At 37.7% G+C, this 23,731-nt stretch overlaps 1 protein-coding gene across 5 annotated transcripts in view; it reads right to left on the bottom strand.

Moving 5' to 3' along the window:
• The window catches only part of LOC110674054 (flocculation protein FLO11), a 438,803-nt gene that overhangs the window by 85,376 nt on the left and 329,696 nt on the right, over window positions 1-23,731 (bottom strand). For all 5 annotated transcript variants that reach the window (XM_021837398.1, XM_021837397.1, XM_021837394.1 and 2 more), the window contains exon 3: window positions 13,472-13,646. In XM_021837398.1, coding sequence (XP_021693090.1) covers window positions 13,472-13,544 — 73 coding nt within the window. In that variant the 5' untranslated portion in view covers window positions 13,545-13,646. The remainder of the gene's footprint in view (window positions 1-13,471; window positions 13,647-23,731) is intronic.

Below are 23,731 nucleotides of genomic sequence, written 5' to 3'. Positions count from 1 at the left end.
GAGTCCCTGCAGAAATTCCTTTGGAGGTTCTTCAAAAATTTCTCCTGAGTTTCTTTGTAGGGAATTCTTTCAGATATCCTTTAGCAATTCTTTTGGAATCCTCCGGAGTACAACTAGAAATTTTGCAGGAGTTACTTCTCAAAGTTCTATATATTTCCTCCGGGTAATCCTCCAGAGTTCCTTAGGCAATTTCTCGGAAATGTCTCCGGAAATTTCTCTAGACGTCCTCCCGTGATTCCTCCAGAGTTCCTCGTGGAATTCCACCGTAGTTCCTCTTGGATTTTCTTAAGTTCTTCCAGAAATTTCTCAGGATTCCATCAAGCAGTTCTTTGGAACTTCCTCCGGATTTCGACCGAAAAGTTCTCCCAGAAACTCCTCTGGAATTCTTCTAGTGATTCCTCTGGATTTCATCCGGTAATTCCAGAGCTCCACCGAGAATTCGTGTTTTGTTCTGGATTTCCTCCAGAAACGCTTCTGGAGTTCCTCAATTCCTCTGGAGCTACATCGGGATTTTCTCAGCAGTTCTTCCGAAAAAGTCCCCAGAGCACCGCAAAATCCATCGGAATTCCTCTGGGAATTCCTTTGGGGTTTATCAGGGTACTTATTTGTAGTTCCTTCGGGAATTACAGCGAATAATCCTCAGGAGTTTCTTCCAGCACTCCTTCGGAAATTATTCCAAGAATCCCGCCATGTGTTCCTCCAGGAATGCTCCCAGGATTTCTCCAGGAATCGGAGAGTTCTCCATGAATTCCTCCGGGAGTTTCTTCAAAAAATCCTTTAAAGATCCTTCAGGATTCCGTACGTCATTGCTTTGAAAATTGATTTAGAAGCAAGCGGGATGCAAATCAAGGGCTTTTTGTAGATTTTTGGTATAATAAATTTAGAATATATTCCAAAATTTATATTTCTGCTCAAACATGTAAGAAAACCACATGTCACCGCTTTGAAATTTAGATTATTGAAAAACAAGTACGTGTTGTGTTGTTACGTGAATGCTGCCTTGCCTCAAGCTGCAGTATGCATTAATTTTTTTGGTGTGTTAAAGACGCAAAATCGATGCCCGTTCGCGGATTATGCTATTGTGCTGTGATATTTGCATTTGTCAATCATTAAATTCTCAATTTCGTATGCTGGTTACCGTGAAAAGGTGGATTGAAATTCTATCGCAACCGATTACGAACGCCATAACGCTGATTGTTTGTTATCGCTGTGCACTGTATAGGATGGCTATGAGAGAAACTGGCAATACACCGTCGATCTGCAAACAATGCTCTTCTTCAATCGTCCGAGGTGATGATTGTATCGCTTGCGAAGGTTTATGCGGCAAAGTGTATCACATTAAGTGCGTCGGGCTTAGTAGAGACGAATTGAAGGCATCCCTAAAAAAATCCAATTTTTGGTGGATTTGTGATACGTGCATCCAACAGATACGTGAAATAAGAAATGATCGTTTACCGCAGAAAGTCGTTAATCTTCAGGCGAGCCCTCGAACAGAAGCTGTGGAAGTAAAGATGTCACACGGAGATGAAATTTTGGAAATTAAGAAACAAATTGCTGCCATCCAGGATACCCTTAGAAATGTTACTATGAACGCAACTGGAATTGAAGTGCAATCTCTTCGAACCTTCAATACTGATCCGCCCGCTGCTCAGTCCGATTACGTCACCAAAACTGCTATGCGGAACAAAGAATACTACGAACCCTAACGCTTCCGTTGTCCCCGATGTGTTGAATGGAAAATGTTGGCTCTTCTTTACGAGGCTGAAGAACCATGTTACAGAACATGATATAACCAAGATGGTTGTAGATTCTCTGGGTCCACACGTCTCTGCTGTAGTGAAACTGCTTAAACCTGCATGGAAAGATCCTTCGTCATTACCGTATGTTTCCTTCAAAGTTGGAATTGAAGGTTGCCTCAAGCAAACTGCTCTACTTCCATCGACTTGGCCTGCTGGAATTTTCTTCAGGGAGTTTCACAATCACTCGTGGGAACCGTGATCATAGGTGTTCGGAACTTTAGAATGATGCCAAATGTTATGTAATAAGCAATCTGTATTGTTTGAAATTGTATTTGTAAATTGTTGTTTGCCTTCCGTTGTGTATTTGTATTAGTTGTTTTTATGTTAATATTTAGTTTTAAATCAAATTTCAATGAGATCGTTGTAAGATCAGTTGGAATAAATAAATAAATGAAATGAAATAACATCGTTAAAAAACTAGGATCAAAATAAATTTTGAGTGTAATCCTCCTAAAAAATGTTTTGTAGACTACTGTAATAAATTAATGTCGAAAAAACTACATGTCAGCGCTTTGAATTATGGTTCATAGACAAACAGTAAAGAAAAAAGGCATTGCTTATGTCTTCTGTAATTCAAATTTTGAGTTTGTATGTTTCACTCCAGCAAGCAAATTTGCGTCAAAAAATATCAAAAATATCTTATTGAACAACAATGTAGAAATAAATTTGAACTATAATGTTCTTTCCATGAAATAGAACTGATCTAGACGAGTTGTAAGCAATCTCGATCAAATCCAAAGGGATCAACATGTAGTGAAACTCATTCCAAAATACTTTGTCGAAGATTCCAAACCTCTAGTATGCACATTAAGAGCTCTAAAAGTTTTGCCTTGCGAAATCCACGATCTACACAAATCTATCTCGTTAGGGATGCTCAAAATATATTTTTGTTTCACATGCATTATTAGTCTAGTTATCTAGGGTCATTCGGATTTGAAATACCTTAAATTATAAGGACTGTTCATTTTATAAAGTGGACACCTTGTGCATGCTGTATCTTTTTAATTTATCAATGAAATTTCAATCGGTTTTCTGCACATCGTTTGACTAGTGTTGTACAATGTTGTGATAATAAAAATTCTCCAAAATTAATTAAATTTCACCCGAATATGGAACAACGATTAGAACGGTCGGTTTTTGGAGAGGTTATCAAAATCAATGATTGTTAGAAATTGGCTGGAGAATTCGACAATTTATATTTTTTATTTTCCAAAAGAACTTGTTCTTCGAAAGTATCATCAACTAGAAGCCTGATGGAAAAAATCAAGTTATTTTTGGAACAACAATTTTACAGATATAATAACATCATTTTCCCCCTATATATTTAGAGAAAACCATTTTGAAATTGAAGGGGATCGGTATGAGTAGAATTTTTTGGTTAAAAGTACGTCCTGACGGAAGTCCTAATATAGTATTAATATGAAAAATGACTTACGCCTTCATAGAGTTACTTATTAAGTCCCCAGGTGACATTTAAAGCACAATAGATACACAATTGCTTTATTCTTAGAAGACCTTTCAAAGTACATTGACAATCATCAAAATTGGCAACACTGCTGTAATAAAATCGACTTCATTTTGCACCTTTTATTTTTGTAATATGTTATTCTGAGATTACCAATTGAAATTTTCGGAGAAAACCATTTACAATTTGCTGCAGATCGATAAACATGCGTACACGATTTTAAAAGTATGAGACTTTTTAGTAAAACTACTATAAACAGTAAAATCTGTGCTTAGGACTGTGGTTTAAACGCACGATTTGGCTCTCGTTTGCACAAATATAGTTTATTTAGTAAACCAGACCAGTTTTGAACACGCATTTTACTTTCCTCTTTTGCTGGGAGTGAAAGGATGGTGTATCAGCAAATTTGGCCATAAATGGGTGCATCACTAAAGTTACCTAATGTCAGAGAATGGTGGAATATAGTTGATTATTTTTAAAACTATACTTTTTGTAGAATAGTAAAGGATACAAACATACAATATGTTCATAAAAATTAGGATTTTTGTTTTGCGAAAAATAATGTTAAACTTAGACGAACAGCTTTTCTTAGGAGTTTTTGGAAAAATTATTTGGCTCTTCAACCAAAAGCATTTTCTAAGATCTTATATTTTAATAGTATTGTAGAATAATAGTTGTACGATGCACAGAAAACCGATTACGATTTTATCAATAAATAAAAAAGATATAGCAAAAACAAAGTGTCCACTTTATAAAATGAACAGTCCTTAATATTTGCCTTAAAATTTGGCACGATTCTCATGTCACTCCGGTGTGCGAAAATTTTTGTATTGGGTTAATTGCTAATTGTTTAATTTGCTAAATAGAATACTTTTTCAATTGAGGTTACATAAGTCGCATCAGTTATCTAGGTGAATCCAGATTATGTAGCTTCTGAAACCTTACCACTAACAAAAAATCTTCCCGTGACAACCATGGAGATGTAGAGGTGTACTCGGTCTTTAGTAACAATGGATTGCACACTAACATTTCTTCCCTTCATCGAAGACCGTAAGGACGTTACCGGCGCCGTTTTTGACTCTGTAGTGTTTGGAATTCTCAAAATTGTATATTGAAAATGGTAAGCTGCTTCCAAGCTCCGACTTTTGGATCCTTGTGTAATTTTGATTGTTCTGGGCAATCACGAAGTAGCAACTACGAATTGTACGGTCATGCCCATGATCACTACAGTTCCGCGAGAGCATATTGGGATTTTCATGTGTGTCAGTATTTCCTGGGTTTGTTCTAGAATAAAATATTCTTTGTGGACAATCTCCTGTCCATTTATTAGGAAACGCTCATAAGTAAGTGAAAAACGCTCTACGGAGCCGAATTCTCTTCAAACTTCCACAAGTTTACAAAGTGTTCTTTTTCTCAAATCTGGAAACAAACTCTGTGAGTAATTACTCTCCAGATCCACTTAACAAAACGAGGCCAATGAAGCCTGCTCTAAATCTCCCCTTCATCCATCGAAAGGGCGACGAATTATCCGTGGCCTGCAGTTGACAAAATTTATTGCCATAATCATAACTTTCGCACCGCTTCTTCGGCTGCCAAGGCACAAGTTCCCACCACTTTTCCAATCTGGAAATGGCGCATCCGGCCTGCAGTTGCAACTCTCGGGGAAAACAAAGTTTTACTGCTGTCACTTGAGAAAATAGCCGGGCCAGATGAACGTGTAAAAGTCCCCCGGAAAAACCCCGAACCCCGAAAGTAATTGTTTTACACACGTTCCCCAAATGGGAATCCGTGCCAAATAAACCGGACGCCATACTCTCGGGGTGCGAATCTGAATCTTTTACGTTGTTTTCCACACCCGTCCCGTACCTCAGGGGGGCGAGGGGGGTTAAACTATAATACCATGATTGTCGACGTGGACGACGACGACGACGATCTGACGACCGACAGCCGACACTCGGGTGCGAAGAAGACAATTCAATTAATTTCATTTCAATTAGCTTCCGGTGAGTAGTTTTGCAGCATGGTAGTTGGCGTAGTTTGGATTTCCCAAAAGGGGATGAGCGACTTCTAAAGAAGCTACTTCTGGATGGACCCAGAAGCTACTTCTGGATGGATCCAGAAACTACTTCTGGATAGATCCAGAAGCTGCTTCTGGATAGATCCAGAAGCTGCTTCTGCATAGATCCAAAAACTACTTCTGGATGGATCCAGAATCTACTTCTGGATGGATCCAGAATCTACTTCTGGATGAATCCAGAAGCTCCTTTGGATGGATCCAGAGGCTACTTCTGGATGGATCCAGAAGCTACTTCTGGATAGATCCAGATGCTACATCTGAATGGATCCAGAAGCTCCAGGAGAAATATCTAATGAATATCAAGAACTATCCCTTATCAAAGCTATGCTGCCCATAAAAGCATAACTGTCCCATATTGAATTAGTAGAGATTGAGAAAATAGCGCTCAAAGTTTGAAGTTCGTCTTCTCATACAAATTTTTATAATTTTCTAGTACATTTCTGCATGTCATATTCATTTGGCATCACCGCACAAATAATTAATTTTGCTTCTATTGATCAGCAAAAAATATAAACTTGAACATAATTCTCGTGTTTCAGTTGCTTTTTGGATTGGAAATTCATATAGAGACTGTTATGCCTTTATTTTTCAATATGGGACTGCAACAACTTCATATTTTTCCACAACATTTTCAAACTAAATGTGTAAATTGTTGTATACGTGGTAAAGTAAATGTTAAAACATGAATGTTTCGATGAAAAAAGGTGTTGGTTCGGAAATCCATATGGGACAGTTATGCTTTTTTGGGCAGTATGACAAGTTATTCAAAAAATTCTTGTGGACGAATCCATTTCATAATATCTTGATAGATCCTTTGCATAAACCTTCAGAGTTCCATTACAAATTTCTGCTAAATTTCTTCCCAGATCCATAGTGGATTGTTGAGCACCCCCTGGCCACGCCCATGACCATACGACCAACTTCCAAAACTATAGGCGGGCTCAGTCCTGCTGCTCTGGATGATGCTGCTGGTTGGTGCTTCTGCTGCCTGCTACTGCGGTGATTCCATTAGGCTAAGTGGCCTCAACCAGAGAGAACGAGAACGAGAGGTGGAAATTCGTAGTCGTTGCCGTAGTCATCGTCGCCGGTTGGTTTGCCATTTTTCCGGTTGCCGGGTTTGTGGAAGAAGAAGCCGGCTGGCTCCACCAAATGGTGAAAACACTTTATCTCCACTCTCAGTGTTGTAATTACATTTGGGCAAAAGTTTATGGGCTGTGCTCTTTTGAAGTGTACGGGTAAGCATGGGATTCGAAATCCGTAAGGGATAGTGTTGACGAAGCTGATGAGCTCGTTTTGGGAGATTGTCACCTCGTTCAGGAATATTTCTGGTCGTCTAGTGTTTTCTTCAGTAATTCTTCCACAGATTATTCGAAAAGTTGCTCGAGGGATTACCCCGGGAATTCACGCAGAAAGTTTTACAGGAGTTCCTTGAAGAATTCCAACAAGAAGATTCCTTTATGTTTTCGTCCAGAGATTCCTTCATGAATGTCCCCACGAATTTGTTCAGTGATTTTTCGGGAGTTTCTCAAAGGGGTCTCTCTTTTTACTACAGAAAGAAATCTCCAGGCTGCAAAATTTGTTCCAAGTAATCTACTGAGACTTTCTCCAGGGTTTCCTTCCAAAGATTTTAAAGGTAAATTTCAAAGGATTATTTCAAGAAATCTTCCACGGATGAATCCATGAATTCTTGATGTAATTGCCATCTAATGTTTTCGAGAAACTCGTTCAATGATTTCTACATGATTGTTTTTTACAAATTCCTCCAGGTATTACTCCGAAAGATCCTTTGAAAAGATCTCCAGTGATTCCTCTAGAAATACTTTAAATAACCTCTCCATTAATGATTCCTAGAATTCTTCTAGCAAACTTCACAAGAAAATTTCCATAAATTACATGGTGTCCGCAAATTATCCGAACAAACTTTGAAGGCGTGGCTCTATGCAATCAAGAGAAATAAATTCAATATTCTTGCATGGTTTAATACACTGACCTTCGATATTCTGAAGTAGTAAGTTTAAAACATTTCCGATTTCAAATACTCGTAAAACCAAGTCAAATGTGTTGAGTGGTCCTTAAAAGTGCTGTTTTTGTAGCCCAATGACGGAACATAAACGTCCATAAAACTCACTGGATTTTAATCGTATAATTTTCTATTTTCAGCCTAACTTGAAGTCAGTAACCTGCAGATTACTTCAAATAATAATACGATATTTGGATTATTGTATTTCAGATTTAAGAGAGAAAACAATTTTAGTATGACTAGACTAGGTCCTCAGGAAAAACGTCTCCGAAAAATTTTAATTTACCTATCTCAGTAATAACCAATATTTTCGAAATTATCTAAAATTCTATGTTTTGTTAAAAAAGGAACATGGACATGGATTTTTTATTGTTTACGATACAAGATACTCTTGTCCATATATTGTTGTTGTTAATTTATGGACACCCTGTACTACATGGATAGCTTCATATTCACCTAAAGAATTTGCTTGGAGAATTCCTATCGGGAATGCTCAAGAAATTCGCTCTGAAGCTCTTGAGGGATTCCTCTATGAATTTCTAATAAAAAATCAAGGGTTCCCTCTGAAAATTACTGAATAATTTCCTTCAGAAACTCCTCAAGGAATTCCTCGATTGATTTTTTGTGGGGATCGTTCCCGAAATTTTTTCCAGCGATTGCTTCAAAGTCCTTTTTTGAAATTCTTTGAAATGATATCTGGAGGAATTTCCTTGAGGAATCATAAAAAAGGAGCAGCTGAACTTCATAAGATATTGCTTGTAACCCCTCCTGGAATTCCCGAAAGAATTCCTGAAAAAAATTGTTGAAGGAATCTCAAAAGGAATTTTTGGACCAGTTCCTGACAGAATCTCTTGAGTAATTTTTAGAGGAATGTACCTACAAATCGCTGGTGGAATTTCTGGGGTTATCTCTGGAAGCATACCTATAAGTACCCCTGATAGAATTTTTTGACGAATTCATGGAAGAACCCTCGTTATTATAGCTATCTGATGAATTCACGGAAAGTATTTTTTGCGGTACCCTGGTATATTCTGGGAGAATCCTAGGAGATGTTTTAATAAGAACTATTGGAAGGAAACTCTGGGGGATACAAAATAAGCAATCGGTAGAACTCCTGGCAGAATTTTTTGAAGAATCCGAGGAGCAAGTTTTGAAGGAATGGAGAAAAACTTCCTGAAAAATACCAGAATAAATGTCTGGAGGAATGCTTCCTCCAGAGAGGAGTTTTGAAGGAATACTTTAACAAATCATGTTGATATTCCGGGAGAAATCTCTGAAGTAGCTCTTGAAGAAACCTCAGGAGGATGATATGAAAAAATTCCTAGAGATTTCTTGTTGACTCCTTGGAGATCTTTCTGGAGGAATCTAAGAACATAACCTCTGGAAGAGTTTTTAGAATTTTGAATTATAGAGAATTACTAAAGGAGTCAGTGGATGAATTCCTGGAATATTTGCAGGAATTCATATATAAGAATGAAGAAAAAAACCTGGAGGAATTTCTGGAGGAATCACTGCTTGGAATATTCATTCTTGGAGGGTTTTTATGAAGAACCTCTTGTAAAATACTTACCTATGTACAACCGAATTCAGAACTATGCAGTTTTATTCCACTAGAGTTTGTATCCATTGACAGATACACATATTTTGTGAAATTGAAAGCGATCGACAAATGCCCTTATACCAATGGATTATAAATTGGTGAGCTCATTTCTTGTTTCTATTTCAAATGAGTTATATAGGTAAACACAGATCACTTTTGTGACAAAGGCTTCAGTGTTAAGTTTATGCATTTATAAAAAAACATTGTTTAGTTCGTTACTATAAGTGTCGACATATTCTTATTCATATTTTACTTAACAAATAGTAACCTGTGAAACCCTCCCCACTAAAAGAAGTTTTTTCATGTGATAATCATGGAGATGCAGAGGTATACTCGGTTTCTAATAATAATGAATATCACGAACATCATTGACTTTTTCAATTGAGATTACATGAATCGTATCACTTAGAAAAGTGAATCTGGATTTTTTAATTTCTTAATCCTTTCTACTAACTAAAACCCATGAAGATGCAGAGGCATACTCGGTCTTTAGTAACAATGGATGACACACTTACATTCCTTCCCTTCCCCGATGACCGTAAGGCCATGACCGGCGCCGTTATTGACTTTGTAATGCTCTGAATGCTTGAAATTGTGCACTGAAGATGACCAGCTACTCCCAAGCTTGGTCCGTTGGTTCCTTAGATTTGATTGCTCATGGCAATCATGGAGTAGACACTACGAATTGTATAGCCATCTATGGTCATGCTCATTCTCAGTATTTGCTCGAAGAATTCCTATAGGAAGTCCTCCAGGATTTCTTTCCGAAGCTCTTGAGGGATTCTTCTACGAATTCCTTTTAAAAATAAGGGGTTTCTCCAAACATTTCTGCATAAATTCATTCAAGAACTTCTCCAGTAATTCCAGACAGATTTCTTGAGGGACATCTTCAGAAATATTTTCAGCGATTGCTTCAAAAACTCTTTTTGAGGTTCCTGGGAGGAATTTAGGAGGAATTTCTGACGAAACTCCAAGAGGGAATAGCTGAAGTATTTTCAGAAAAAAATAACTGAAGGAATCTCATGAAATATTTCTTAAATCCTCTGCTGGAATTCCCGTAATCCATGAAAAATTTGAAGCAATCTGAGTAGAGATGTCTTGAAGAAGCTCAGGATTTTAGGAAGTAGTCCATTAGTATTACTATTGGAGGAATTTTTTAAACACTCCACTCCACAGAGGTATTCCTGAAGGAATACTCGAAAAAAATAAAAATAAAGTGCAAATTCCTGGATAAATTTTTGAAGATGTTCTTGAAGAAACACCAGGAGGAAGATTTGAAGGAATTGGTAGAGAAATTTATTGCAGAATTCCTGGTGAAATTTGAGGAGGAATCTGAGGAGAAATTCCTGTACAAATCTAAAAAAAATCTTGATGGTTCTTTGGAGAGGTGTCTCGAAGAAACTCAGGGTTTTAGGAAGTAGCCCATGAGAAATCCCAAGAAGTATTACTGTTGGAGGAATTCTAGTAGGAATTTTTGTAACACTTCATAAACTGGAGGTATTTCTGAAGGATGCTTAAAAAAACATCTGCAAATTCCTGGAGAAATCTAAGGAGCTCTTAAAAAAACTTCAGGAGCAAGTTTTGATGGAATTTTGAGATAAATTTATTGCAGAATCCCTTAAGATATTTGTGGAGGAATTTAGGGAAAAATTCCTGAACAAATTTGAGAAAAAAATCTTGAAGGAATCTTTGCAGAGATGTCTCGAAGAAACTCGGGATTTTAGGAAGTAGCCCATGAAAAAACCCCTAGAAGTATTACTATTTGAAGGAATTCCAGCAGAAATTTTTGAAACCTTAAAAAAAAATCATGTGCAAATTCCTGGAGAAATCTTTGAAGGTGCTCTTAAAAAAAACTTCAGGAGGAAGTTTTGATGGAATTCATAGATGAATTTACTGCAAAATTCCTGGAGAAATTTGTTGAGGAATCTGAGAAAAAAATCCTGAACAAATGTGAGCAAAATAAACTTGAAGGCATCTTCGGATGGCTGTCTAGAAGGAACACAAATTTTTTGAAACACTTCAGGAACTGGAATTCCTAAGGAACACTGAGAAAAAAAAATCATGTGCAAATTCCTGGAAAAATATTTAAAGGTCCTCAGAAGGAAACTATTGCAGAATTCCTGGAGAAATTTGTGGAGGAATCTGTTGAGAATTTCCGGAACAAATTGGAGAAAAAATCTTGTGGAAATCTTTGGAGAGATATCTTGAAGAAAATCAGGATTTTAGGAAGTAGCCAATGAGAAATTCAGAGTAATATTACTAGTCGAGGAATTTCAGCATGAATTTTTGAAAAAACTCCATAAACTGGAGGTATTCCTGAAGCAATACTTAAAAAAAAACATGAGCGGATTCCTGGAAAAAACCTTCGAAAGTGCCCTTAAAAAAACCTCAGGAGGAAGTCTAGAGGAAATTCATAGAGGAATTTATTGCAGAATTCCTGGATAAATTTGTGGAGGAATCTGAGGAAAAAATCCTGAACAAATTTCAGAAAAATCTCCAAGAAATCATTAGAGAAATGTCTTGAAGAAACTCAGGATTTTAGGAAGTAGTTCATGAAAAATCCATAGAAGTATTACTATTGGAGGAATTTCAGCAGGAATTTTTGTAACACTTCGTAAACTGGAGGTTTTTCTGGAGGAATACTTAAAAAAAACATGTGCGAATTCTAGGTGAAATCTTTGAAGCTGCCCTTGAAGAAACCTCAGAAGGAAGTTTTGACGGAATTATTAGAGGAATTTATTGTGGAATTCCTGGAGAAACTTGTGGAGGAACCTGAAGAGAAATTCCTGAACAAATTTAAGAGAAAATCTTGAAGGAATCTTTGGTAAGTTGTCTTGAGATATCTTGAAGAAACTCAGGATTTTAGGAAGTAGCCAATGAGAAATTCCTAGAAGTATTATTATTAGAGTTATTCCAGCAGGAAATTTTGAAGTGCTTCAGGAACTGGAGCTTTTCCTAAGAAAGGCTCAAAAAAATCTTGTGCAAATTCCTGGAGAAATATTTGAAGGCGCTCTTGAATTTTTGGGAGAAAAATTTCGAAAGAATTTATGGAAAGAAGCCTTAGAAAAAATAATTGAAATTTATGTCATATGCGCCCGACATATTAAAGCAAATAAAATGACGTTTATTTAAGTTACAAATGATGGAATCTTTCGTCACATGGAACTGAATATTGTTTGGGTCACAACAATTATACATCGAGTGTATTGCTTACTATGTAATTTACATCACATTTAATGTTAGTTTGTTCTTAGTATGTATTACTATTGGAACCAGCGGAGGAATTCCTAGAATGCCTGCAAGAATTTTTGTGGGAATTTTAAGAATTTTTTTTAGAGAAATCCGGTGAGGATTTTCTAGAGGTTGATAGGAGCAGTAGCTTGTAGAATAGCTGGCATTATCCGTAGAGAAATCTCTTAAGAAAATCATGAAGAAATACTTACACGAATGTATTCCTGGAGCGTTACATGGAGCAACTTGGATGGATGTCATGAGGTACCTCTAGAAAAATACCTAGAAGTATTCCTGAAGAAATTCTTGAGAGAATTCCAGGAAGAATTTTCGGGGCATTCACGGAGAAATCCTTGATTAAAATCCTGGAGGACTCTGGGACAAAATCCTGGAAGAATACCTCGAAGAGTTCCTTCAAAAATTGTGGAAAGAATATTTAAAAAAAGTGTTGGAGAGTTGCAGGTTGAGCTTCTGGAAGAACATCTAGTGAAACTCCCAGAATATTCAGACGAATACTTGATAGAATTCCAGGATGTCCGATTTTTTCACAGTTTGCTCCCATAGTTCTACAATTTCTCCATCCAAACCCATCTCACAATTGGCCCTTAAAATTGGCGTAATGATAAACTTTTTCCGGACAGCATCCCAAAAGCCCTCGCCTATCCTAAGCACAGCAAAAACTTTAAAGAGGACATCACACTCGATGTCATCTCGAACCATTAAACTTTCCCGTACCCCCCGAGTAAAGGCTGTTACTCGATTAGCCATAAAGTTTTCCGGGTGTGTGTTCTGGAATGTCATCAACTTTGATTTTCTGTTCTCGAAAGCCCTAGGCGAATTTTCCAAATTCACAGTGGTCGGGCTTCATTAGAAGGGGCGGCCAAAACTAGCACAAATTATTTTGAGGTTAAAATTTTTCGCAGAAATTTGTCGGTTTGGTTAGAAAAGATCTTTTTGTCTTTTGAAATAACGACCTAAAAATAGTGATTGAAAAATATATATAAAATAAACCAATTGTTAAAAATTGATGATCTAGCAACACTGTTAAGATTTTACATGGAAAATTCAGACTTTTTAACTTAAAAACCAAATTTTTCAAGATTGACTTGGATTACTTTGGGGAGCTAAGTGTTTTCGACTGTAAAATGTCTGATGAACACGATGGAGTCAAAATTTTTATAATTACAACAAGTTTTGGCCTAACTTCATTTTTTTCGACCGTTGTGCAATAGACCCCCCTCTATATGAATGTGAACACGAAGAGAATCATGTTAATTACCTTGGATGGTCGTCGGCAGTAGCGCCCAAGTGCCGAGAAGGACTAACGCCCACAGAGCCTGTGGGGTAGCCATAGTTGTGCTGCTACGCGTTGGGACTATCTCCCTCTTTCCGGTGAATTTCGGTTCTCGGCGGCGTGTCAAAAGCTGCTACGATGGATAGGATGGGGGCCGTTTCTGTAACGAGTGGAAAATTGGAGAGAAAAATTTCGGTCAGTTTCGGGCAGGTCACTCATCATCATCTGGTACGGGATTTTTGGGAACGGGTGTCAAAAAGTTTTCCTCGATGGGCCATATGCTAAGTGGAATTGTAGTTCTGATGGCTGGTTTTGGGAGCAATTGCTTTGGTGGTGAAATTGCTGCCAATTTCGGTATGTCAATAATGATTATTTATGTCAGGTTGTTCCATCATGTCTCTTATTTTAGGGAAATCTGTGATCAGAAAAGCTGTAAATTTGTGCAAAATTGCTGTTTTTATGTTGTATTCCAAGCACAGAGTGCTGTGCGCTCGAGGTCTCAAGTGGTTGAAAGGATTATTTGATATATGAGATTTAATGCCAGTTCTTAGATATTCCCAGAGAACCCAAGTGGATTCCAAAATGTTTCTGGGAGATTTCAAAGTGTTTTCAGTAAGTGGCTACAGAGAAATGCCATGCTAAAGGTGTCTGGGTAAGATTGCTGGTAGGTCCAGGATCTTTTCGTAATGGAAATTAGCTTGGCTTCCTTCAACACAAAGTATTATCGTGCCTTTCACGTGTTATACGAAGGGTAACTGTTGAAGTGCTCTTAGACTACTAAGTTGATGAGCAGTCTTTGTCATAATGGGAACGTAATGCCCAGGAAAAGGAGGATTGGACTTGAAAAAAAAAATGATCTTAGAATGACTTTTTCATAGCTGTTTAATGTTTGAAATCCCTCAAAATTATCTTACATTGGATACGCAAAGGGTGAATAGGGAGGGGAAGCTAAAGTTTAAGTTTAAGTTTTTGTTTCAACAAAAGTTTTAAGTCTTGTTAGGGAGTGCAAGGTTTCAAATTAGAAACGTAAAAACTGTGAAATGCTCTTAAGCTTCTCAGTTATTTTCAGGAGTTCCTATGTAGATTTCAATGATCCCTAGGGGTTCCATAGGGATCCAAAAGCTACATAAGGGACACATTTTAGTGGGAGAGATCATGAGCTGATTTGATTTTCTAATGCGTTTTCAGGAGACTTGAGGAATTGTTTTGAGAGCCTCTGGGACCATGCTGAGAGTAGTAAGATTTCTTCAAAAATTACTTATAGTTTTTGAACGATTTTTGAGAATTACTAGTTCGTTAATTTGAGACTGAATCGCGTTTAACACAACTCGAGGTAAGTGGTCACAATTTTTGAAGCAAGGACATGGTAGGTATTGGGATCAGGTATCTCGTGGTAGCTCGGAAAAGCTCATGCAGGATCCTCAATCCAACACAAAGCCATTTAGCCAATCGTTTTGCCAACCATACTAAATGAAAAAAATCATCGTGTTAAATTATTCCATCATAATTCTCACCTTCCTCAGCACCCACCTTTGCGAGAGAGTCCGCTTTATCATTGCCATAAATTAGGCAATGCGAAGGGGCCCATACAAAGGTAATCTTGTATGATATTTCGACCAGTGCACACATCTGCTCTCTTATTTTTATAAGAAAGAAAGATGCATGCTTTACAGGATTCATCGATCTAAGGCCTCAATGAGGCTATCCGAGAAGATTAAGAAGTGGTCTGCGGACTTGTTGGAAATCATCCTCAAGGCTCAGCAACATAAACCGTATAACGTTCGGAAGGCGGAAGAGTTCTCTCGGCCGTATGCGTTGAGTTCTTAGTGGATGCCTCATGATATTTCTTTTTCAAAATTTTAATAGTTGTTTTTATAATTTTAATCGAGATATTACATCGATTCTTTCAACGGGATATTCCATTATTATTTCTCAAAAATCCTGACGAGTGATTTCTCATGCAATATTTCCAGGTATTTCTTCAAGTTTGTTCCCGTGATTTTCACCAGAAACTACACTAGAGACTAGTTCAGACATTTGCACTAGCATTTCTGCGTGTAACACCTTAAGACTTTTTCCAGAAATTTGTCCAGCGATTCTGCAACGAATTTAAATAGGGATTCTTCCAAGTTATTTCTCTCGTGTTAATCACAAGAATTCAGACATTTTTTACAGATCCCTTCAGAAATTTCTCCTGACATTCTTCTAAAGCAGTGGTACTCAACCTTCTCGGAGTCGTGACCCCTTTTGCAGCTTTACAAACGTATCGCAGATCTCTAAAGATGGATGTTCTCAAGGCTCAAGAATTCATCATTCAATCATCAGCAATCATCAAAAATTGAAAACCAGTTTTTTCGCTCAAATCAAAAGAAATCCTCATGAAAATCTTTCATTGCATTACAGATAGCAAGGACAATGCAATGATAGATTTTCTTGAACATTGCTTCAATTTTGAGCTGGTTTTGAAAATTTGTAAAACGATGATGGTTATTTTCCTCTTAAAATCAACGCCTATGAAATTACCGAATCTCTCAAAATGATTTACCTTTCTGGTAGTCACGTGGTTAACCATCGTCCGAATCATCACGCTGTTACTGTGCACGAAAAGCGAGGTTTTCTTGACTGTGTTATACAAAATACACAATGCGACTATTGCAGTGTTATCTGGTGTACTGGGCAGGCACTTCTACAAATCATGTCTGTAATCCATAACAGATGTTAATAGAGAAATCATCATTGCAAGGATCCTGCTGTGTTTCTTCGGTGAAGTCCGCTAAGAACTGAGTGAGGAGTCTACCGAGTATTTTTCCAATAATACGACAAGTAACTCCTATAAAGTTTTTTGAAAACATTCAACAATTCATGCAGGACAAGTAGGACAAACTTCGCCAACCAATTGTCTGAAATACAACAATCAGCCGCATTTATGAAGGCAGTGATGGAAAGTGGCGAACGTCTCTGCTGAATTAGAACAAAAACAAAACCAATTGCTCCCGAGTGTCAGAGCGCTGCTTTACTCGCATCTGTGGTGCTCTAGAGTAATCGAAACTAAAGTGATTCGTGATATTGTTCGGAGCTTTTCAGAGTCAATTATGTTTTTGCGAAAAAAGATGCTTCCCCTCTGAGATTTACGGTTTTCAAGGGTTTTTGACTACAAACTGGTAGTTTACTGTCGGTTTGATGGTTATATAATTAATTTGTCTGTCAAAACAATAATAAATCACACCTTGCTCGATTACTCGCTAGTACACGTTCCCGAGCTTGTTGCTACTTCTTTTGGCTTGTTCTCCCGAGCTGACGGAAGTGGACTTACTCACACCTAGATTTCATGGATTCCTTAGAAACCAACTACATATCTGACGTTGGGAGCTTACTGACGAGATCTAAGGTTTCTGGAGATTTCCTGACGAATTTTTATAATTATTATAAAAAGTCGTCAGGAAATCTCCAGAAACCTTAGATCTCGTCAGTAAGCTGGCAAAATCTACTATAGATTAGGCCTCAAATATTCCAGAAATTTCCTATAGATACGTTCAGAAATTATCATAGTTCTTAATTTTCAAGATCCCCTGGATAGGATTAGAATGGATGTGCGTTGAGTATTTATAGCAAACTCGTAAGCCTTAACTGACAGGATCACATTGAAGGTATTTCCACAGTTAAATGAAAAAAAAAACTGGGTTTCAGTTTAAGAAATACTTCACAGATAAAAAAATGCAGCTCTGTAATAATGTTCTCTTGAAACCAGGTTGGATGAAAGATTCCTCATACTTATTTATTAATAAGGAGACACGCTTCGCGGACCCCCTGAGAACTCGTCACGGCCCCCTAGGGGTCCACGGATCACCGGATGGGAAACCCTGTTCTAGAAATTCTTCTACAAAATAATTATGTAAGGGAACTCTTCAGAAGCACATCAAGGGATCCCCTTTTGAGTTGTCACACTGAAACCTCCATTTACGTCATGCAAGTACGTATATTGAACCATAACGTAACTGAAATTTGTTTCACGTGAATAGAATTCTTCCCTCCGGAATTGAGCTTGTATATGTTTTTTTAGAATTACTCCAAATAGGCTTCAAAATACAGTTAACTCTCCCTTACTCGATTTTGCGTATCTCGATATCGAGTAAGAGAACCATAGTAAAAGTTGGTTTTCATGGCTAACTCGATGGTCCCTTGGATCGCAGTTGCACTGCTTCTGTGTTCTGTAACTCGATACCTCCCTTACTCGATGGTCCCTTCAATATCGAGTAAGGGAGAGCTGACTGTATTCAGGCCGGCAGATCTACACGCGTTACTAATGATCTATCGGATGATAGGGGAAAACGGGGTAAGACCGCCCGCCTAAGCAATTTAATTCATATGTCAAAATCAAGAATCAATAAATCCTTTTTCGACGCAGCATGTCGTATTTTGAAGCCTTAGGCATGATCAAAAAATATCACAGGTGTTGTTTTTCAAAAAAATATTTATTTTTTGAAGCTTTAAAAAAGTGATGTCTTATCACGATTATTTTTAGCGACGGGGTAAAACCGCCCACCCACGGGTAAGAGCGACCACCACGATTTTCGTACACAATTTTGCGAAAAAATATATCAGTTCCCTGTGATTCTAAAAAGTATAATGTTTTATGAATTCTACATTGATAAACGTGGATATTGAATCATTTTTAGGATTACTTATTCCTAAAAACTTGAATGTATACTTATTAGTACCTTGAAACACCCATATTTTGGAAAAACTATGCGGATTTAGCTTGTATTTTTCACAAAATTTATGTCATTTCACTTGAACAGTAATGTACAACGTAGTTACAACTTCTAAAATGGTTTACACAGTTATTTGATAAAAATCAGGGGTGGCGGTCTTACCCCGTCGGTGGTCGGTTTTACCCCGCTTGCGCAATTTTAACAACTATGGCCTTATTTCAAAGCCTAATATTTACAATTCATATTTCACTTCACCGAACCATATTTCACATTTCTGTTAAAGCATACACGGGTAATTTGTTATGTTTTACCAAAAAAATCCCTTCCGAAATCCTTAAGTAAGCATCTGATAAATTTAGATTAAATTCACTATCGATAAGCAGAAACTTTGCTTTTGACATTTGTTATGAAAAATTTGATGTAAATATCACACTAAATGCTCCGGAATGTCAAAAATCTTGTGTTCATTGAAAGTGCTTGATGGCAGGCGCTCTTACCCCGTCTTCCGCTACATCCTCAGGAACTCATATAAGTACTGAACTTGAGATCCATAAGCGTTATAAACAACTCGCATTATCATGTAGGTTGTAGAAAATATGTTCTATCACATATTGAATTTAAGGGTTGCTTATCCAAGAACTACTTGAATTATAGGCCTTGAGATCTTCATGCGTAACGAATGACCTCTTGAAGGTATGTGGACGAAGTTGATGGCCTCATCTTGTACTTAAAGGAATTCTTGTGTAACTTTAGACAACAAATCAACACTTTTTATAAATCTGGCTATGCCATTGTCGGGTTACAATCATACCTATGCTTTCATGTAGGACCTAAATCTCAGAAGGTTTATGTTTTCAACAAAGTTGATCAACGGTTTATTACCAGGCATTGCATTGTTCGTTCTCATTTGATTTCCAAGCACGATCAAAACATCGCATCTGTATCGGTCCATGATCGGAAATGTTTCGCAAGTTGTAACAAGCTTGATAAATAGCAGCAGCACAAGAGAGCCCCAAAGAGAGAGCGATGATGAAACCCATTTTTTTCATTTTTTACTATTGGGGGTAGGTGTTTTATTTTACTGGCTAGATAAAAAATCCCCAAACATCAGATAACATAAGTGACTCCCAGGTTTGCAGCTTGTTTAGATGGGTTTCATCATGCACTGTTATCCTCCAGAAATAATCAGAACTGTAGCAGAAGATGATAAACAGGTTCTTATGATTGTTACAGAAAGCTAAAAGTGAGAGATACTCTTATTTGTCTCATAATTTAATCCCTGTTTTAGAGATATCCGACGCAATTTTGGAAGCCAATATGGCAAAACGATTGCAAGATGCCATTTTCCAGTTTGTGAAAATCATTGGAAACGCATGTAAAACGTTGACATGCATGACAACATATGATATCTCTAAAACTTGATGATTTGTAGGGTGACGTTTTCTGTAGATCAAGGGCTTCCATGTTTTGGTCGTTTTGAAATATTTGCCATTAGGCGGCGATAGTTAGCATTTTGATTTGCAGATATCTGAGTAGCCTGCCTATATAGAAAGATGACGTATTTCACAAAGTTGTTTCGTTCGTTCATGTTTTCAGTAAGGAGATATGAAATGTTGCCAGTTTATGATGCTAGTGAGTGTTCAGATATTTCAGGATCCTGATTACTTGGATAGATTGATTTCAAATGTTTACTACCACGATATAAGAGTTTACAAGCACAATTGCAATGTTTGAGAAAGTTTGTAGTTCCGAAGTGTAGAACACTATGCTGAGTAGCAGCCTAGAGCGGTTCAAAATTTAAAAATGTTTGAGAATCTGATCTCCCATATGCTCCTTACCATAAAAATAGTGTTCTGTGAAATTTTCAGCTCTCTAGGTGGTGATTTAAAGGTGGCCCAAAGACAATGTAGGTTTATATGGAAACTACTATGGAGAAATTTTGAGAAAAGTTCCAAACATGCTAGTACTGCAATGTAAGTAGAAACTTATTATTCCAAATTGAAAACTCATTCTTCAAACCTGAATGAAGAATGTTGGTGAAGAAACAAATCCCATTTTGTTTGGGATTTTGTACATGTTTGCAGGGCTATAATCCCATATAATGCTAAATAATAGCAAACAAACGCATGAATATCTCTTCTGCTATCCGTCGGATTGAATTTCTCTCTTCAGCCAATTTTTTTATTATGGTTTGAAGAATGAGTTTTAAGTTTGTTCTTACATTACAATACTAGCGTGTTTGGAACATATCTCAAAACTTCTCCATAGTAATTTCCATACAAACATACATTGTCTTTGGGCCAGCTTTAAATCACCACCTAGAGAGCTGAAAATTTCGCATAACACTACTTTTAGGGTAAAGATGATAAGGAGCATATGGGAGATTGGATTCTTGAACATTTTTAAATTTTGTACCGCCCTAGTAGCAGCCTTTGTCAAGTTTCCATGTATGTTGACTGCCAGATCTTGCTAGGTTTCAGAAGAAGGTAGGTTTGAATGCTGTTTATTATTTGCTTTAGGTTCCTAGCGTTATGAGAGTGCCATTAAGTTGATTGCATCTTATTCTCAACTGCTAGAGTCTAAAACAGGCACTGCGCATTGAACTATGCGTCTTTTTGATGATCAAATGCTCTAGGCACACATCCTTATTCAACCTGATTTCAGAAGTACGATTAAACCATGTCTAGGCTGTCTTAAGTGCAAGCATCAGTATCCCTAACTGGTGAGCATTTGTTATTGACTGACCCCTAGAAACTCCTTCCACGATGTTGACTCCCCATTTCGCCTTCCTCTATTACATCAATATAAACACACCCTAGAGAGCATACTTAGGGCACACTAGCCAACATATTCTTCCGAGCAGATTAATTCCCTTTCCACTATTCGCTCGACTTCTTCCAATCCAGCTCTACTTCCCTACAGGGGGATCCCATTCAATGCAAATTTGTTTTCCCACGCCTTTTGCTCCTCGGGAGACCATGCTGCGACTCCGACTCCCCTCCAGTATACAGTTGTATGCAGTTGCAAAGCATTGTTCTTACAATTGAAGCGCGTGTCGTCTTCGGCACCATAAAGACAATACATATGTCGTCGGCTTCGGTGGTCGGGCGCGGGCCGACCACTATGGAAGACGATGACCGCGCAACAAAAGAAGCAATATGAAGCAAGTCCGTATACTGACCGACAACAGCGGGTATGGGGGTACAGTAGGGTGGCCGATAATTATCAAAGTGTAAAAATCGAAGTATACATCTTATAAATTTATTCGTTATAACCACCAGAAGATACTTTAGAAATATGAATGGAATTCATCTAGTCTAAATAGAGGGACTCAACAAGCTTGTAATTTGTAAAAAAATCGAGAAAATGTATGTTGTAATTATATTTTTGCCCACATGTGACGCTGTAGTCGTTGATTTTTTCGTTAGTGACTCGAAGATACCCAATCAATAGGAAAACCACAACGAAAAGTTTGAAAACAAACTTTTTTGTTAGACGTTATCAACCAATGAGAATATACAGTGAATCCTCCATGAGTCGATATTGAAGGGACCATCGACTCATGGAAATATCGAGTCATAGAACAGCAATCCCTTGGAAAGCTGCTTCTAGGGACTATCATAGTAACCATGAAATTTTGTTTTAGTATGGTTCCATGAGTCGATATCGACTCATAGAGGTATCACTGTATACAAAGGTGTGGAAGAAGAAGCAATGGCTATGTATTAGTAAGGAGAAAAAACGTAAACAAAAATAACTACGTCACTAATTTTCACGGCTTCTTATGGGAGCTTCCTCGCTTGTAGTTGTGAAACATTTTGCACCGTACACGGATGTCACGCACACTAAATGTCTTTTCCACACCTCGGTATATATTCTCATTGGTTATCCACTCAATATCAAAACGAAAGAATTCCATCGAATAGCGTCACATATGGCTGAAAATGATATGGAAATAGTCTTTTCCATAAATTTGTTCTACTCTCTCCATACAAACTTCAAGATTACTGAGTCCCCTTAGACTTAATGGATATCGTTCATATTTTCATGGTAGCTTCTGGGGATTCAAATGAACAAATTCGAAGATGTAACTAAAGATTTCTACACTTCAATGATTATGGTCCACTCTAGGATACATACTCGAAGCAGTAGTGTAAGCTCTTGTCGGCTTGTCAGCCACCGTCAAGGGGCTGTCGCTAAAGACGACCACGCGCGACGCAACGGGTGTAGGCCCTCATTTGAATAACCACTCGATCAGCTGCGGCCTGTGCGGGGGCAAAGGCGCGTTCGCTAAGTGGGCATTATTAGTAAGCCAATTTCTCTATCACATGTGTAATTCCATTTATGTCTCTGGGCTTCTGGACACCGACGACCATCGTCGGATGGTTGTTCCTCTGAGGAAATCGAATGACATTAATTCAAACGCAGTTTCCCGATCGGAAATTCATAGCGGAATTGTAACACAATTTTATAGCCAGTTGTTTTTCTCTACTTTTTAATCCGTTTATTAGTATTATTTCAGTTTGGAGCAAGTAAACTTGCTGCCCAGTGCATTGAAAAGGGAAATAGGCAGCTATGAAATTATATTTTCCAAGCTGTGTTTCAACAGAAACACCCAAAGTTTCTAAAAAATTGGTTTAAAATGACGAAAAAAGTTGATTTTCAGGCCTATGAATGATGACAGCTACTCCACCACATGCTCCATCCAGTCGATTATCACGATAAATAAAAAAGTTTGAATTTATTTTCAGTTTGGATCCAGGTTTCAAATAAGTTTCAGTAATATCTGCTATATGTAGGTTGTTAGCTGTTAGAAAATTAAATAGCTCGAAACCATTCAAAGAACGAGCATTCCATATTTTTTTGTTACGCACCAATGATCGGGTTTGCCTTACAATCGCGTGCGTGCATTTGTTTAATCGCATAAATCGCCTCTGAGCCAATAATGTGTCCAATAGGGGTGAGTGGAGAGGAGGAGAGGCCGCTGCAGTGGGTTGAAGATTGTTGGATGGGTGGTAGATTTTATGGAAGTACGGCATGACATGTGTACGCATTCTGTTGTCTCCCATCGCGGCAGTAGTAAATTGCACTTAAGAGGCAGCTCACGGGCATAATGAGCCGGTAGGGGTAGAGGATTAAATTTATTGGATATCATCGGCTTAATTGATGTTTCATTACAATGTAATTGAGCATTGTTACGGTTTTAATCGTGGTTCGAAAGATTGATTCAGTTAAACGTTGACTAAGTTTCGAATTTCTGATGGACAGAGTGCTTAGATACAGAATTGTTGACACAATTTGCAAGCTTTCGTATCCTTCAAACATGTCAAATTAATTAAACCACACTTAATCAAGCTGATCATCGAAACATTCCTCAATTATTTCTCAAACAAACGCTTGGCTGCCCTACGTCATATCCGCTTGTCACAAGCATTCCAACTTAATCCTACGATTCCGATTACTGTTGGGTCGTAATCTGATTAAACATTCCACAAACTGTATACACGTGCAGCACAGAGGAGAGACGGAGTTG

The sequence above is a fragment of the Aedes aegypti genome, chromosome 1 (assembly GCF_002204515.2).
Source record: "Aedes aegypti strain LVP_AGWG chromosome 1, AaegL5.0 Primary Assembly, whole genome shotgun sequence".
Classification (NCBI taxonomy): Eukaryota; Metazoa; Arthropoda; class Insecta; order Diptera; family Culicidae; genus Aedes; species Aedes aegypti.
This window is presented reverse-complemented; position numbering and strand designations above follow the sequence as displayed.